We start from the raw sequence: 15,044 nt of genomic DNA on the forward strand, positions 1-15,044 counted from the left end.
ATAGTGGTTGTGAACTGCCCAAACATGAATGCAGGAAATCTGGCTCAGGTTCTGCAAGGGCAGCGAGTATCCTCTACTTCAGCACTATCTGTCCAGGCTACTTGAAGGAGTTTTTAAGGCTTGAAAAACAACAACAAAAAAGGATGTGAGATTTGTGAGATATAGGACGGCTGATTCATTAATTATACTTCAATCTACTGTCAAAAAGGTTGCACCAATTTACCACCTCACCAGCACGGCGTTCTCAGCTCTCTACAATCATTTTAGTAGCATTAAAATAGAAAAATCATGCCAGTTTGGTTTAAGGAGTCTCTTGAAAGTTTTCTTTTATTTTGAGACACGGTCTCACAATGTGTTCCTGGCTGGCCTTGATCTTGCTATGTAAAGCAAACTGGCCTGGAACTCAAAGACATCAGCCTGCCTCTGCCTCTTGCGTTGGGATTAAAAGCATATACCCCTGGCTCTGGATAAATCTAGTTTTCTGTTACTCTTATTCCGCCTGGTCTCAAGACACGAAGAGGGGTCCTTTTCTTATCTATTCTGTACTTTTATCTGGGTCAACGTGACCCAGCCTAAGGGAGGAGAGGAATGGAGATAAAGAGGCCAAGCAGCACCAGGCAGAAGCACGGTGAACGGCGTGCAAGAAATCTCCTTCAGCATCCACCTGGGCACCTTTGTCGGCAGAGGGCGCCCGGAAGCCTTTCTCTCCCTCCGCCCCCAGGCCAGCGCGCCGCGCCCCCGTGACGTATTTCCGCGTCATCTGCCGCTGAGCTTAGTTCTCATTGGCTACCAGCGAAGCGACGGGGGCGGAGCCGGGCGGGCGTGAGGGAAGCGCCGCAGCCCAGTGGGGGCGGGGCTTGTCTAGTTCCCCGCCCCTCCCCCGCCCTCCAGTCCCTCACTGGGACGTCTGTGCGCCGCGGCTTGGAGTGCGGTGGCGGCCGTGGCTGCACTTTTCCTGGGGCTGGAGCTGTAGCCGAGCTGCGGGGAGTGCGCAGCGGGGTCGCCGGCGCCCCAAGAACGCGTGCGCTGAGGCGAAAGAGTCCCGGGCCGCCGAGCGCGCGCAGCGGGTTCCCCGCGTGGGTTGGGCGGAGGGTCCCACGAGCGCGCCGCTGATAGAGCCGCCCCGACTCCGGGCAGAGCCGAGGGAGGAAGCGAGAAGCGGCCGCGCGCTCCCCGCTGAGTTGCAGGCTGTTTCCCCGCGGCAAGATGCCCAAGAAGAAGCCGACGCCCATCCAGCTGAACCCGACCCCCGATGGCTCGGCGGTTAACGGGACCAGCTCGGCCGAGTGAGTACCGGGAGTGGCCGGGAGGCCGCCACCATCAGGCTCGGCTCCGTCACGTACGGCCCGGCTGGCGGGGGGCGAGGAACTCCGGCCGCCGGGCTATCGGTGACTAAGCACTGATTGTGCGCTTGACTCACACCGGCTGTGCACCCTACGAGTCCCGATCCCCCTCTTTCCCAACCCTGTCTGTCGCCCCTGCCCGCCGATATCAGTCTTCGTCCGAGAAAAAACGAAACCTAATGCGTCTCCCCAGCCAGCTATTGCCTAAAGGGCATCCTCTGGGATTCTGGCCTGTAACGGGACGCAGAGCAAATTCAGGACGCTTCTGCGCCTTTGAGACCTCCTCGGGGTCTGAGTGTGGACTTGGGATGGGTGAGCCCCATTACTCTTGGTGCCTGACACCTGTGGGGCCTTGTGGCCGGTTGATCGCCTGGCCAGCGGGGGCGTGTGTGCACAGACTTCCCCATGGCTGTTACCTGGCTCACTTTGGGGATTCTCTGTCCGTGGCCTTTTTTGGGGAACTGCCTTGCTCGAGGGAAGAGTCTCTCCTCATCTGACTGTTCATGCAACAATCCAACCCCACACCAGTTTTTCTCCTGCTTTGCTTAGTTAACTGCGAGCCGGAAATTGACCTGACCCGGAAAATGACCGTGGAAACCAATCCAAAGGTGCTTGGTATCTGCAGAGGCCAGTATCGCTTACAGACAGTTTATTTCATAAAGCTATTTTTTTTTGGGGGGGGGGTGTTTCTGAGCCCACCTGTTGGGTTCCATCTGTGGGAGAGACACTCAGACTAGATGGAGAAATAACTAGAAATGTTGAAATTCTTCATTTTTACCTGACGGCAAGGAGACTTGAGGTATCTGACAAATGAAAGTAGCTTCGGGCATTCTGCCCTTTGGAGATTATTGTAGCTCCCCTCTTTCCCTAGATTTTAATAACTCAGGACCCGTGGCTCTGGTGACTTTCATTGATACTTACCAGCAGGGCTGGCTGGTAGTGGACTTGTGTGAGCTTAGCCAGGTTCTTAAGACATGCTTCAAACACATCCCTTCTTCAGGTCCTCGGCCCATACAGATGTTCTTGACCATTGACTGGTACCATATGTCTTTGAGCAGCGTTAGGAGCATTTGTACCATTTGTATGTACAGCATTTTGCCCTTTTAAAACCGACAGCAAACCTCATACACACCCTTTTGGGGCAAGGTATTCTTCAGTAACTATTTTCAAGACAGATGTTATTGTGAGAGGGTGGGGTGGGATGGGCAGGGTCTATATATGTAACCCAGGTTGTTATAGAATTTGAAATTCTCCTGACTTACCTTCCTGAGTGCTGGAATTACAGGCAGCTGCTACTATGTTAGATTAGCAAAGCTTGTTGGTTTTTTTAAATTATTTTATTTATAATTATGCATATGTATTTGTGTCTGCCTGTGGGTATGTGCACATGAGTGAAGGTGTTCATGGAAGCCAGAGGCGTCAGATTCCCTGGACTAGTTAGGGGTAGTTATGAGCCGTGGGTGCTGGGAACTGAACTCAGGTCTCCTGTCCCTGTCCCCTGCAAAAACAGTAAGAACTTGTAATTTTTTAAACTGCTGAGCCATCTCTCCAGTCCTTAGGATAAGTTTTGTTCACTGTGGATTCTTGTCAAAGGTTAGGGCTTTCTCTTCCTTCCAGTCTTTGGGTTTGAAAGTGGAAATACCTGTTGCCATTCATTCTCTTGTTAATTTTGACATTGGAAAGGGAAGAACGGTTTCATGGAAAGAACTGAATAGGGCGCCCAAGAAAGAGCTCTGTAAAAGTGCTTGCTGTGTGAAGCTGATGACCGGAGATCCCTCCCCAGACCCTGCAGTGGATGGAGCTCCTGAGAGTCATCTTCTGACCTCCATACAAATCCTGGGAAATCTGCATGCCCACACTCACACATAATAATAAAATACTTCTCTCATTTTTATGTATGTATGTATGTATCTATCTATCTATCTATCTATTTATTTTTGAGACAGATCCTCACTGTGTAGCCCTGGGTGTCCTGGACCTCACTCTGTAGACCAGGCTGGCCTTGAACTCGGAGATCCACCTGCCTCTGCCTCCCGAGTGCTGGTACTGGAACTAAAGGCATGTGCCACCACCGCCCAGCCAATATTTTTTTTTTAAATTAAAAAATTTTGTTTTGTTTGAGACAGATTCTCACTGTGTAACCCTGGCTGTCCTAGGACTCACTATGTATAGACCATTCTGGCCTCGAGCTCACAGAGATCCTCCTGCCTCTGCCTCCCGAGTGCTGGGACTAAAGGTGTGTACTTACTACCACTGCCTGGCATGTGCGTGCGTGCGTGCGTGTTTAAAGAAACAGAATTTGGAATATAAGAAGAAACTACCTCTGAGTTGATGCAGGAAGTTTTGCATGGGATTGGGAGGTTCTAAACAGTAGTTAGCTTCAGAGGTTGTGTGCTGCTGGATCAGGCTGGATTTGAAGCCTGGCTCTGTTATTTGCAGATTTGTGAGCTTGGACAACTCTCTTACAGTCTCTGGGTCTAGGCTTATTTATTTATTTTTTCAGAACAACCGGTTCTAATAATAGAACCAACTTAACAGTAGTTGTGATTAAATGAACCTTCCCAAACTGTCCACCTCTGATGCCTTGTATTGGTCGTTGAGAAGGCTGGTGGACCTTGACAGGTCATGTTCATTGACGGTGGTGGATGGGTGTGTTCTGTGCCTCTTGACAAACAGCCCTTTAGCCTTGTTTTCTATGCACTCTGCATCTACCTCCATGACTCACTGCTGGATGACAATAGGAGACATTTCTCTGTAGGCTGCTGGAGACATTCCAGGACTGATCCCCCTTGTTTCCTAGCACTAATTGGGGCGGGAGGGCACACAGACAGATGGGCTGTGCTCAACTTCACATCTCACCCCGGGGTGTGTTTCTCCAGCAAAGCCTCTTCTATCTTGGGCTGTCAGCAGAAAGAGCTCGTGTGCTTCTGAGCTTTGTGTTTACACTGTGGCCAATTTCAAACATAAGACGATGTGAAGTAAGGAAGAGGAAGAAGAGAATGCCCACTGATGGGTGCAAGAAGTCTTGGTGTCAAACTGTCAAGGTTGCTTCTCCACCCCACCGCCCTTCCCCCTAACCTACGCTTCGAGCTAGCTGTTGACCTAGCCCTTGCTTACTCATTCAAGGATTCAAGGAAGAAGCTAGTGATATGGGCCCTGCAGTTTGTGTGAGTTTTAGGGGTCCCTGGGGGAAAAAAATGTAGAAACGTCTTTTTTACTTAAAATATTGGAGCATGTTGCTAGACTCCAAAGTATGATAATGAAATAAATCAGAAATAAGATTGCGTCATTGTTCTGTTGGTTTTCCCCTCTGGTTCCATTGCAGTTAGAATAAAGTCCCAACTCCTCATGCTGGGCAGAGGAACTCCGGGTGAGCTGCCTGCCTGTGCCCCTATCCCTGCCTCTGCCCCCACCCCCCCCTTCTCTAACCACATTTCCTGTGGCTTCTTTCTCCTGCCCTCTTGCTTCCTCCAGAGATGGGCTGTACTCCCCCTTGGCCTTTTACGCATGCTGTTTATTTTGTAGTTAATATCTCCTTTTTCTATTCCTTGCTAGGGAAGAAGCGGTTGTCATCTTTCTTAAAAATTCTGTCCTTGGGGCTGGAGAGATGGCTCAGTGGTTGAGAGCACTGGCTGCTCTTCCAGAGGACCTGGGTTCAATTCCCAGCACCCACATGGTAGCTCACAACTGTTTGTAATTCTAGTTCTAGGGGATCCAACACCCTTACACAGATGCATCAATGCAAATAAATAAATCTTTAAAAAAAATCCTGTCCTCACAGACCACCTAAAGTATGTCCCTTCCCCATGTCCCTTCATCTTTTCGTGAGACTTACTTACCATTGTGATTTTTTGTTTTGTTTTGTTTTGTACTAGGGATTGAACTCAGGGTCAGTTCTAACCTTATTTTTTTTTTTTTTTTGAGACAGGATTTCTTTGTGTAGCTAGCCTTGGCTGTCCTGGAACTAGCTTTGTAGACCAGGCTGGCCTCGAACTCACAGAGATCTGCCTGTTTCTGCCTCCCAAGTGCTGGAATAAAAGGTATGGGTCACCACTCCCGGCCATAATTTTTTTTAAACCAGGAATTTAAAAATTCTTTATGCCCGACCCCCCAAATCCTTTATGCCTTAAAAATTAAGTACTGGGTTTCCTCTTTCTGATTGAATACTCTTTAAACAGGAACTAGAATAGTACCTGGGACATCATAGGTACACAACTGTTGAATGAACCAACAAGTCAGTAAGATTTCTAATATTTATACAATGTGTTTAATAAATGTAATTTTTTGAGACAGGGTCTCAATATTCAACATTGGCTGTTCTAGAACTCATGATGTAGACCTGGCTGGCCTTGAACTCACAGAGATCAACCTGCTTCTTTCTTCCTAGTGTTAGGATTAAAGGTGTGTGCCACCATCCCTAGCCTTTATTTTCTTTCTTTATTTTCTATTACATTTTATTTATTATTTTTTTACATTTAAAAATAGGAATTTATGGGGTTGGGGATTTAGCTCAGTGGTAGAGTGCTTGCCTAGCAAGCACAAGGCCCTGGGTTCGGTCCTCAGCTTCAGAAAACAAAAAAACAAAAACAAAAACAAAAAAAAAAAAGGAATTTATTTGAGGAAAAATAAGAAGTGCAGGATTATTTCATAGGTCACTTTACACAATAAAACAGGCAATCACAGCATATATATTTTTACAAGTGTGACTAGTTCTAGGGATGAGTTCTATGATATAGCAGTTAAGAGTAGACAACCATATTCATAAAAAACAGGTCAGAAGGGACAGTGTGTATATTCATGTCACTATGGTTGGTAACTGCACCTAGCTTTACAACTGCAGTCATCTGAAGTACTATGAGAGGCTGTCTCAGTCTGGAGCCAACCATTCAAAATGTGCCCTGGTCATCACATTGCATGCATTTACTGAAGGGGCTGAGATTTTTAAGAAACCTGTGTTTCCAAAGGCAGCTGTGGATGTTGAGTATGGGGGAGTCAGCTTTGTGAATGTAAAGAAAACAAATGAGAACTACTTAAGTGTTTACAAAATGTGGGCATCTAGCATTGTAAATAAGGTGAAAATGTTATTTATTTATTCATTCACTCATTCATTTATTTATGGTTTCTCAAGGCATGGTTGCTCTGTGTAGCTCTAGCTGATCTGGAACTCACTTTGTAGACCAAACTCACAGAGATTCACCTGCTTCTGCCTCCCAAGTGTGGGATTGGGCTATTTTATCTAGCCCATAGCAAGTTTTTGAAAAAAATTATTGCTGGTGGTTTAAAATAGTGAGTGAAAGAAAAATATGAAAACAAACCAAAACTTGGAAAATAAATGTAAAAGAACATTGCCCTTGGAACTTTATTCCAGGATCATGAATAGCTGCGCAGATGTGGCCTATGAGCTGGTGTCTTCCTCTTCCATAGCTTTAAAGTTCTGTGTTGTCACCAATGCTGCTGTTCTTGTAGGGAATGGCTCTCCTTGGAAAATAGACTTAAATCTAACTTCTGTATCAGGCTACTCTTTTGAAATTTGTCTGTGATTCTATGTGTGTGTGTGTGTGTGTGTGTGTGTGTGTGTGTGTGTGTGTGTGTGTACACGCATGCATGCACACACGCTTGCATGCCTGCCATAGCACACAAAGTGGGAGTCAGGATACTTTTGGGAGTCTCTCTCTCTCCTACCATGTGGGTATCAGGGTTTAAACTTAGGTTATTGTGCTTGGTACTAGGTGACCTTACCTGCTGAGCCATCTTTCTGGCCCTCTTTATTTTCTTTAAAACAATACTTTTAATCTTTGTGAGAAGCCTTTGTTCTGAGTAGAAACAGGTGCTGAGGTCAGCTATCTCTCAGGACTTTTCATTTGATGATAGCTGAGTCCCTTGCGTTTTCATTGTTAGTTTCCTTATCTGTAAAGTGGGATGTTAATGGTTCACCCCGACCAACCTGGTCGGGTCTTCAGTTTTTCCCACTGTCTCTCTCACTCTGGGCTTCAGCATCCTCTCTTCTGTGGGTTAGACACATCTCCGTCTTAGACTGACTATTGCTTGAACTTTCCCCTTGATTCTCTACCCCATTATTTTACCTCATTTTCCCTTGTATTGCTGGCCACTAATATTATACAGCACATGTCTGTCTGTCCTCTGCCCCCACTAAAATGCAGGCTTCATCATGGTTGGACCTTTGCTTTGTCCTTACTTAGCTTGTAGGTAGCACCTGGCACATAGTAGGTACTCAGTAATCATTTGCTGATAAAGGTGGTTGGACCGTTTCTACCCTAATTATTAAGCTAGGCAAGGTGGCGCACACTTTTTTTTTTTTTGGTTTTTCGAGACAGGGTTTCTCTGTGTAGCTTTTCGCCTTTCCTGGAACTCACTTGGTAGCCAGGCTGGCTCGAACTCACAGAGATCGCCTGGCTCTGCTCCGAGTGCTGGGAATAAAGGCGTGCGACACCACCGCCCGCTGGCACACACTTTTAATCCCAGTGCTTTGGAGGTAGAGACAGGCAGATCACTATGAGTTTAAGGCCAGCTTGATCTGAATAGCAAGCTCCAGGCCAGCCAGGGATGCATGGTGAGACCCTGCCTCAAAAATAAGGAGCTAGAGAGATAGCTCAGTGGTTAAGAACACATGACTGCTTTTCCAGAGGACCTGCATGGTGGCTCACAACTGTCTATAACTTCAGTCCCAAAATATCCAACATATTTGGCCTCTATGGGGACTGCATGCATGTGATACACAGACATACTTTCAGGCAAAAACATCATACACATACAAATAATAAAATGTTCAAAAATATTAAAATTAAATCTTGTCAGTGGTGGTGCATGCCTTTAATACCAGCATTCGGGAGGCAGAAGCAGGTAGATCTCTGAGTTTGAGGCTAGCCTGGTCTACAGAGGGAGTTCCAGGACAGCCAGAGAAACCTTGTCTCAAAAAACCAACCAACCAACCAACCAACCAAACAAAAAACCCAAACAAAAAGGACTAAGTTATTGCATTAGGACTATTGTCTATAGTCTTAGCAGTCCTGCAGGATTTGTAAGGATCATACGTACATCTGTTAGTGTGAAGGCCCTTCAGAACGGGAACATGAATGGCAAGACGGCTTTAAGCACTTATCTTGCCATGCTAGAAATTGAATCCAGGGCCTTGACCATACTGAACAAGAGCTCTCCCGCTGAGCTGTGTCCTTAGCCTTTGTTCGAGGAAAAATCTTGCTGTGTAGGTTGATCTGAAACTCTCCATTCTCCTGTGGTTATAGATGGGTTACTGCCCTGTCTGGTTTATGTGCTTGTACTATGATCACTTAGAGGTTTTTAATTGCTTTTGCACTGAATTTGAACTTGGATGCTTCCCTTGATTCATTAAAGCAATAACTAATACTGATGCTGTCCTTTAGAATAGCTCAGGTGGAAAGTGAGGTCTTCTGAGGCATGTGTCCTTGAGAAGAATGCCTCTGCTGCTTTGGCAGACACACAAAGTGGGAGAGAGCCTCATAAAAGTTACAGCCTAGGACAGGGATGTGGTTCATTTGGTGTAGGGCTTTCCAAGCATTCACAATGACTTGGGTTTGATCTTCAACACTGAGTAGACTGGGCAGAGTACTTGGAGGTAAAAGCTTAAGAGAATTAGGAGTTCCAGGTGAACTGCAGCAAAGTAGTTTGAGGCCAGCCTGGGCTACATGAGACCCTGTCTCATAAGACACATTTTATTCTCATATATTGATGCACCTTTGAAAGAAAGTGAGATAATACTAACATAGAAGAGCTGATAGCTGTATGTCTGTGCATTATGAGTATGCCTGGTGCCTTCTGAAGCCAGAAGAGGGTGTCTTCTGTGACTGGAATTCCAAATGGTTGTGAGCCATTGTGTGGGTGCTGGGAATCAAACCTCTGTCCTTTGGAAGAACAGACAGTATTATTAACTACTGAGCCCACTCCTGTACATTTTAATGTTTTCATTTTGAGACAGGGTCTCAGTGAGTATCCCAGGCTGGCCTTGAACTCACTCTGTGGGTCTGGAAGGCCTTAAACTTATGACTCTCCTGCCTCAGCCTCTTGAGTAACTCCAGATACAGATTTGTACCACCAGGCTTAATTTCAGTGTCATTGTTTTTAATGAATTGCACATTTTTATACATACTACATCATACAATTTTTTATTTACATCCTTTTCCCCTTTACCTAATAGGGAAACACCTGTGTGGGCCTCTGGGTTGACAATACTGATGCCGGGCGGTGGTGGCACACGCCTTTAATCCCAGCACTCGGGAGGCAGAGGCAGGCGGATCTCTGTGAGTTCGAGGCCAGCCTGGTCTCCAAAGCGAGTTCCAGGAAAGGTGCAAAGCTACACAGAGAAACGCTGTCTCAAAACAACAACAACAACAAAAAGACAATACTGATGAAGTAATGCATTATCAGTCGAGTTGAGAGGACCAAGCCTGGTTTGGTGCTGTGTGCTTGATTCTCAGGTACTCAGGAATGTGAGGGAGGAGAATGGCTTGAGTTCAGGATTTCAAAACCAGTCTGGACAATTCAGTGAGATGCCATCTCAAAGGAAAAAGAACAATATCCACATCCACAAAGTATGAAAAGACCAGAATACACCAAGAGCAAATTCTCAGCACAAGTTCTCCTATTTGCCCCAGAGGGACAAAGGGCAGAGAATAAGAGACAAAGACAGGTGACAGATGACTAGGGAGAAGGGAAAAGGAACCAGGGAGATGGGGGAAAGGGATATTTGTCCTGAAGGGACAAAGGACTGCCTCTGGATAGAGAGGAGACAGAATGGCCATAGGAAAATGATGGTTCATAAAGGGAAAAAGAGAAACCCCCGTTAGGATGAGGTGTTTAATTCTAGTTGGACATGTTAATTAGGGGAGCCAAAAGGGAGCTTTTGATTTCTGGACTTCAATACTTTGATAGCTAGACCTTGGTGGTCAGCCTCAGGAGGAGGAAGTGGCCAAATAAGGGACTAGACTTTGGGGCTAGCTTTAGGAATGTAATGTAGCTTTTTAGCAAGACAAAGGGAATGGGGAGTGGCAAGACCTACCAGAGCCATGTTTGCCATGATGGGGTCTACTAAAGCCCTCCAAACTCCTCGACACCTTTCCTCAGTGTGGGTGTTGGTTCCAGCAGCATCATGAAGTCTGGGTCAAACAATGGTGAATCTTGCAGACGTTTGGAGAAACTGAACCCAGAAAACTCACAAATGTGAAGACAATGAAGTAGGCCTGTGAAGAAATCTCAGGGTTCTGGTGTTGTTGCTGTTGATCCCTCCCAGAAACTCCAGTTTTGAAAAACCATCCAGGTTTCTTGCTGCCACTTAATACTAATGTTTTCTACCCAGCATTTGTTTTTAAAAAACATTTTTTTCAGCGGGGCAGTGGTGGCGCATGCCTTTAATCCCAGCACTCAGGAGGCAGAGGCAGGCGGATCTCTGTGAGTTCCAGGACAGCCAAGGCTGTTACACAGAGAAACCCTGTCTCTGGGGGGGAAAAAATTCTTTTCTTTTTTGTTTTATTTTTGTAATTAATATAATTACATCATTTCTCATTTCCCTTTCCTCCCTCCAGAACCTCCCATATACCTTTCCTTGCTCTATTTCATGGCCTCTTTTTTTTAATTGTTGTTATATGCATATGTGTATATACATACATATTCGTAAATACAACCTGCTCAGTCTGTATAATGTTACTCATATGTACATTTCAGGGCTGACCATTTGGTATTGGATAACCAATTGGTGTGCTCTTCCCTGGGGAAAGCTATTTGTCTTGCTCTCAGCATTTCTTAGTTCTTTGTGTAGGGTCGAGGCCTCATGGGCTTTCTCCACATTCACTATGGCATGTGTATTGGTATCCTTGTTCAGCTCATGTTTAGGCAATCATATTGGTGAGACTTTATGAGTGGAGTTTCTGACATTTCTAGGAGACACAGTCTCACAGCAAACTCCCTGATTATCTAACTCTTAAAACCTTTCTGCTTCTCCTTCCACAATGTTCCCTGAGCTTTAGGTATGTGAGTGTTTTATTGATGTATTCATTAAAAGTGGGCTCCGCAACTCTGAGTTTTGATTGGTTGTATTTTTCTGTAATGTTCTTTCTGTTGCAAAGAGAAGTTTCCTTGATGAGGTTGAGGAGTATGCTTTTCTGAGGGTATAGGGACAAATACTTGGATTGTTGTTAGGTGGTTTATTAAAGCAGTTGTGGGTCCTTCAAGATCCATGACTTCACTAGCCCTAGGTAGTTTGTTAGATTCCCAGTGTCAGGCACAGTTTTCCTCTGGTTGAGCTGTACTTTCTGTTTGTTTTTATTTTTCAACACAGGGTTTCTCCATGTTTGTAGTAGCTCTGGCTGTCCTGGAACTCACTCTGAACTAGGCTGGCCTCAAACTCAGAGATCCGCCTGCTTCTGCCTCCCAAGTGCTGGAATTAAAGGTGTGTGTCACCATGCCTGGCTTTTTTGTCCGTCTGTCCATCCATCCATCCCATCTATCCATCCTTCCATCCATCCATCCATCCATCCATCCATCCATCCATCCATCCATCCATCCATCCATCCATCCATCCATCCATCGGTTTGTCCTGGTCTTCCTGTCCCAGATCCCAGGAGAACTGTTTGGAGGCTGATATACCTGTTTGCTGAGTTAACTCCTGCCTGGATGAATGGAGTTCTGTTTTAAAAGAGCAGGTGTTCAGAGTCCTGGTAAAGGGCCAAATTTAAAAATGTTGATCCTGTCTCAGATTTCCCCGTCTTTGTCAGAGGCATCCTGCTTTGATGTCAGAGAGGAGTCGGATTAAGTAGGGGTGGGGAGCTGAACAAAGAATGATAAGGACAGTAGCTTTTTCTCTTTTCTCCGATTAGTTGACTTTTCAGGACAGCTCTAGAAATCTTGATGTATAACCACTCTTTAAAGAACCAGTATGGGGGGCGGTTGGCGGGAGGAGGGAGGACAGGGGAATCCGTGGCTGATATGTAAGATTAAATTAAATTATAAAATTTAAAAAAAAGAACCAGTACCCATCAGATTCTCCACTTGTACTTACTCTATTACATGCATTTTTTATTTTAACAATTGTTTATTATTTATTTATTTGGTCTTTCTGTGTGTGTGTCTGTGCCTGTCTGTCTCTGTGTGTGTGTGTGTGTCTGTGCCTGTCTGTCTCTGTGTGTGTGTGTAGGTCAGAGGACAACTTGCCAGAGTGGGTTCTGTCATTCTGCCACGTGGGGCCGGGTGATTGAATTCAGGTCATCAGGCTTGGCTTCCAGTGCCTTTTTACCTATCGTGCCATCTTGCTGGCCTAAGCCAGCGTTTTCTAGATCTTTTGTTTTGATTCAGAGTCAAACCATGTAGCTAAGGTTAGCTTCAAACTGGGGTCCTCTGTCTCTGACTCCCAAGAGCTGGGATTATAGATTGGTTTGGCTAGTTGGTGTTGCTCCTGCTTTTGCACATGGACGTTACTCATTACACTTGCCACTTTAGTTAGCTGAAGAGTAGACGTGATAAAGTTGGGTTTTCTATGCAAATGTGACTTCCTTGGTCATTTAGGTGATTTCCAGGTTGGTTGGTTGGTTGGTTGGTTGGTTGGTTGGTTGGTTGGTGTGTGTGTGTGTGTGTGTGTGTGTGTGTGTGTGTGTGTGTGTGTGTGAGATATTTGTCCTGGAACTCACTCTGTAGACCAGGCTGGCCTCTAACTCCAAGAGATCCAGCTACTCTGCCTCCTGAGTGCTGGGATGGAAGACATGTGCCATTGTCTTAGTTTAGGGTTACTGTTGCTGTGATAAAAACTATGACCAAAGCAGCTTGGGGAGGGAAGGGTTTATTTGGCTTCCATGTCCTTAGTCCAATCATTGAAGGAAGTTGGGGCAGGAACTCATACAGGGCAGGAACCTGGAGGCAGGAGCTGATTCAGAGGCCACGGAGGGGTGCTTCTTACTGGCTTGCTCTCCATGGCTTGTTCAGCCTACTTTCTTATAGAATCCAGGACCACCAGCCCAGGGATGGCCCCACTCACAATAGGGTGGGTTCTCCCCCATCAATCAGTAATTAAGAAAATGCCCATGCTGGGTGGTGTGCACTTGCCTTTAATCAGGAGGCAGAGGCAGGCAGATTCTGAGTTCGAGGCCAGCCTGGTCAACATGCTAAGTTCCAGGACAGCTAGGGCTTCCAGAGAAACTCTTGCCTCGAAACCCTCCCCCCCAAAAAAAAAATTACCAAATCACAGGCAGTAAACCCTGCTACTTTTGTTATTACAAAAATAGGTTGGGGCTGGAGAGATAGCTCAGTGGTTAAGAGCACTGCCTGCTCTTTCTGAGGTCTTTGGTTCAATTCCTAGCACCTACATGACAGCTCACAACTGTGTAACTCTTGTTCCAGGGGATCCAACACCCTCACACAGACATACGTGCAGGCAAAAACACGAATGTACATAAATAAACAACTTATATACAAATAAATTATTTAAAAAAAAAAAACAAAAATAGGTTGAACTGATTTATAACATTTTTTGGGGGAGGGTTTCAAGACAGGGTTTCTCTGTGTAGTTTTGGTGCCTGTCCTGGATCTCACTTTGTAGACCAGGCTGGACTTGAACTCACAAAGATTTGCCTGGCTCTGCCTCTCGAGTGCTAGGATTAAAGGCATGTGCCACCACCCAGCAATTTATGATATTTTAATTATTTCTTTGAGGCTTGGGAAATTTTTTTATGTAGTTTTTTTTTTTTTATGTTTTTTGTTTTTGATAGTTCAGAGTCAGTATAAGGCTATCTTAAATAGCCAGTTGCCTTCCTTTAGTTATTCACCATATTTTTGAAATGAAATTACTTTCTGCTTTTCCTGTTGGTTTAGTATTTATTGAGGTCTTACTGACTGTTCTGTGCTGGGAGCTAGCTGTCCATCGGTGACTCAGAGGTGGGTCTTTAGATGGAATATGGAATGGGAGAGGTGACTGCAGTGGAGGGGAAATGGCTGTAGAGTAAGAAATGTCCCCAAAGAAGAGTTACAAGAGAGCCTGGTAGCCCTCCTCCTGGCGAGGGATACCAAACCCCCATCCGGGAAATGAGAGGGTGCTGACATTTGAACTCCATCTTGAAGGATAGCTAGGATTTCCATGGGAATGGGGGAGGGGCATGGCAGGAAGCGCTGGATGAGCAGTTCACACCAGAGGGAAGCTTGAGATGTGTCTGGAGGGAATAGGCGCTCAGCTCTCAGCTCTCAGCTCTGAAAGTCACCCCAGCAGGTCACAGGAGATGAAGCTGGAGAGGTAGGTTGGGGTCGCACTCTTTACTAGGTAACATTTGGACGAATCACAGGTGAACCTCCCCCCCCTTTCTAAAATGGGCTTGTTTTTTCCCCCCCTCTTCGGTTTTTCGAGACAGAATCTTGTACAGACTGACCACCAGGGTAGGTCACCTTACACGACCTACCAAGTGTGGGATGGCAGCATGAGCCACACAATTCCTGGCTCGCACTTTGATTTTAAAGTTTTATAAATTATGTGATTATTACACTGTCCCCAATGTGTTTATTGTTGTATTAAGAAACACTGTTTTCTTTTTTAACTTTCACAGGTGTGCCATGTGTATGGGATAGCCTACTTTTCATCAGGATTAGACATTTGCCTCCTCTCCAAACTAGCTGGAGTGCCTGGCTTCCTCTTAGACATTTTGTTCTCCATTTGTCCCATGTGGGATTAATTAG

General features: G+C 45.6%; 1 protein-coding gene across 2 annotated transcripts in view; it reads left to right on the top strand.

The window, feature by feature from the left end:
• The first annotated feature begins 877 nt into the window (after window positions 1–877).
• Window positions 878–15,044, top strand: part of Map2k1 (mitogen-activated protein kinase kinase 1) — a 75,944-nt gene continuing 61,777 nt past the window's right edge. Inside the window, exon 1 of one of the 2 annotated variants that reach the window (XM_028866880.2) lies at window positions 878–1,286. In XM_028866880.2, the coding sequence (XP_028722713.1) occupies window positions 1,207–1,286 (80 nt within the window). In that variant the 5' untranslated portion in view covers window positions 878–1,206. Of the gene's footprint in view, window positions 1,287–14,533; window positions 14,608–15,044 lie in introns of those variants that run through there. The other variant, XM_037207411.1, reaches the window with a different exon arrangement.

Source organism: Peromyscus leucopus, chromosome 7, assembly GCF_004664715.2.
Source record: "Peromyscus leucopus breed LL Stock chromosome 7, UCI_PerLeu_2.1, whole genome shotgun sequence".
NCBI classification, from domain to species: Eukaryota; Metazoa; Chordata; class Mammalia; order Rodentia; family Cricetidae; genus Peromyscus; species Peromyscus leucopus.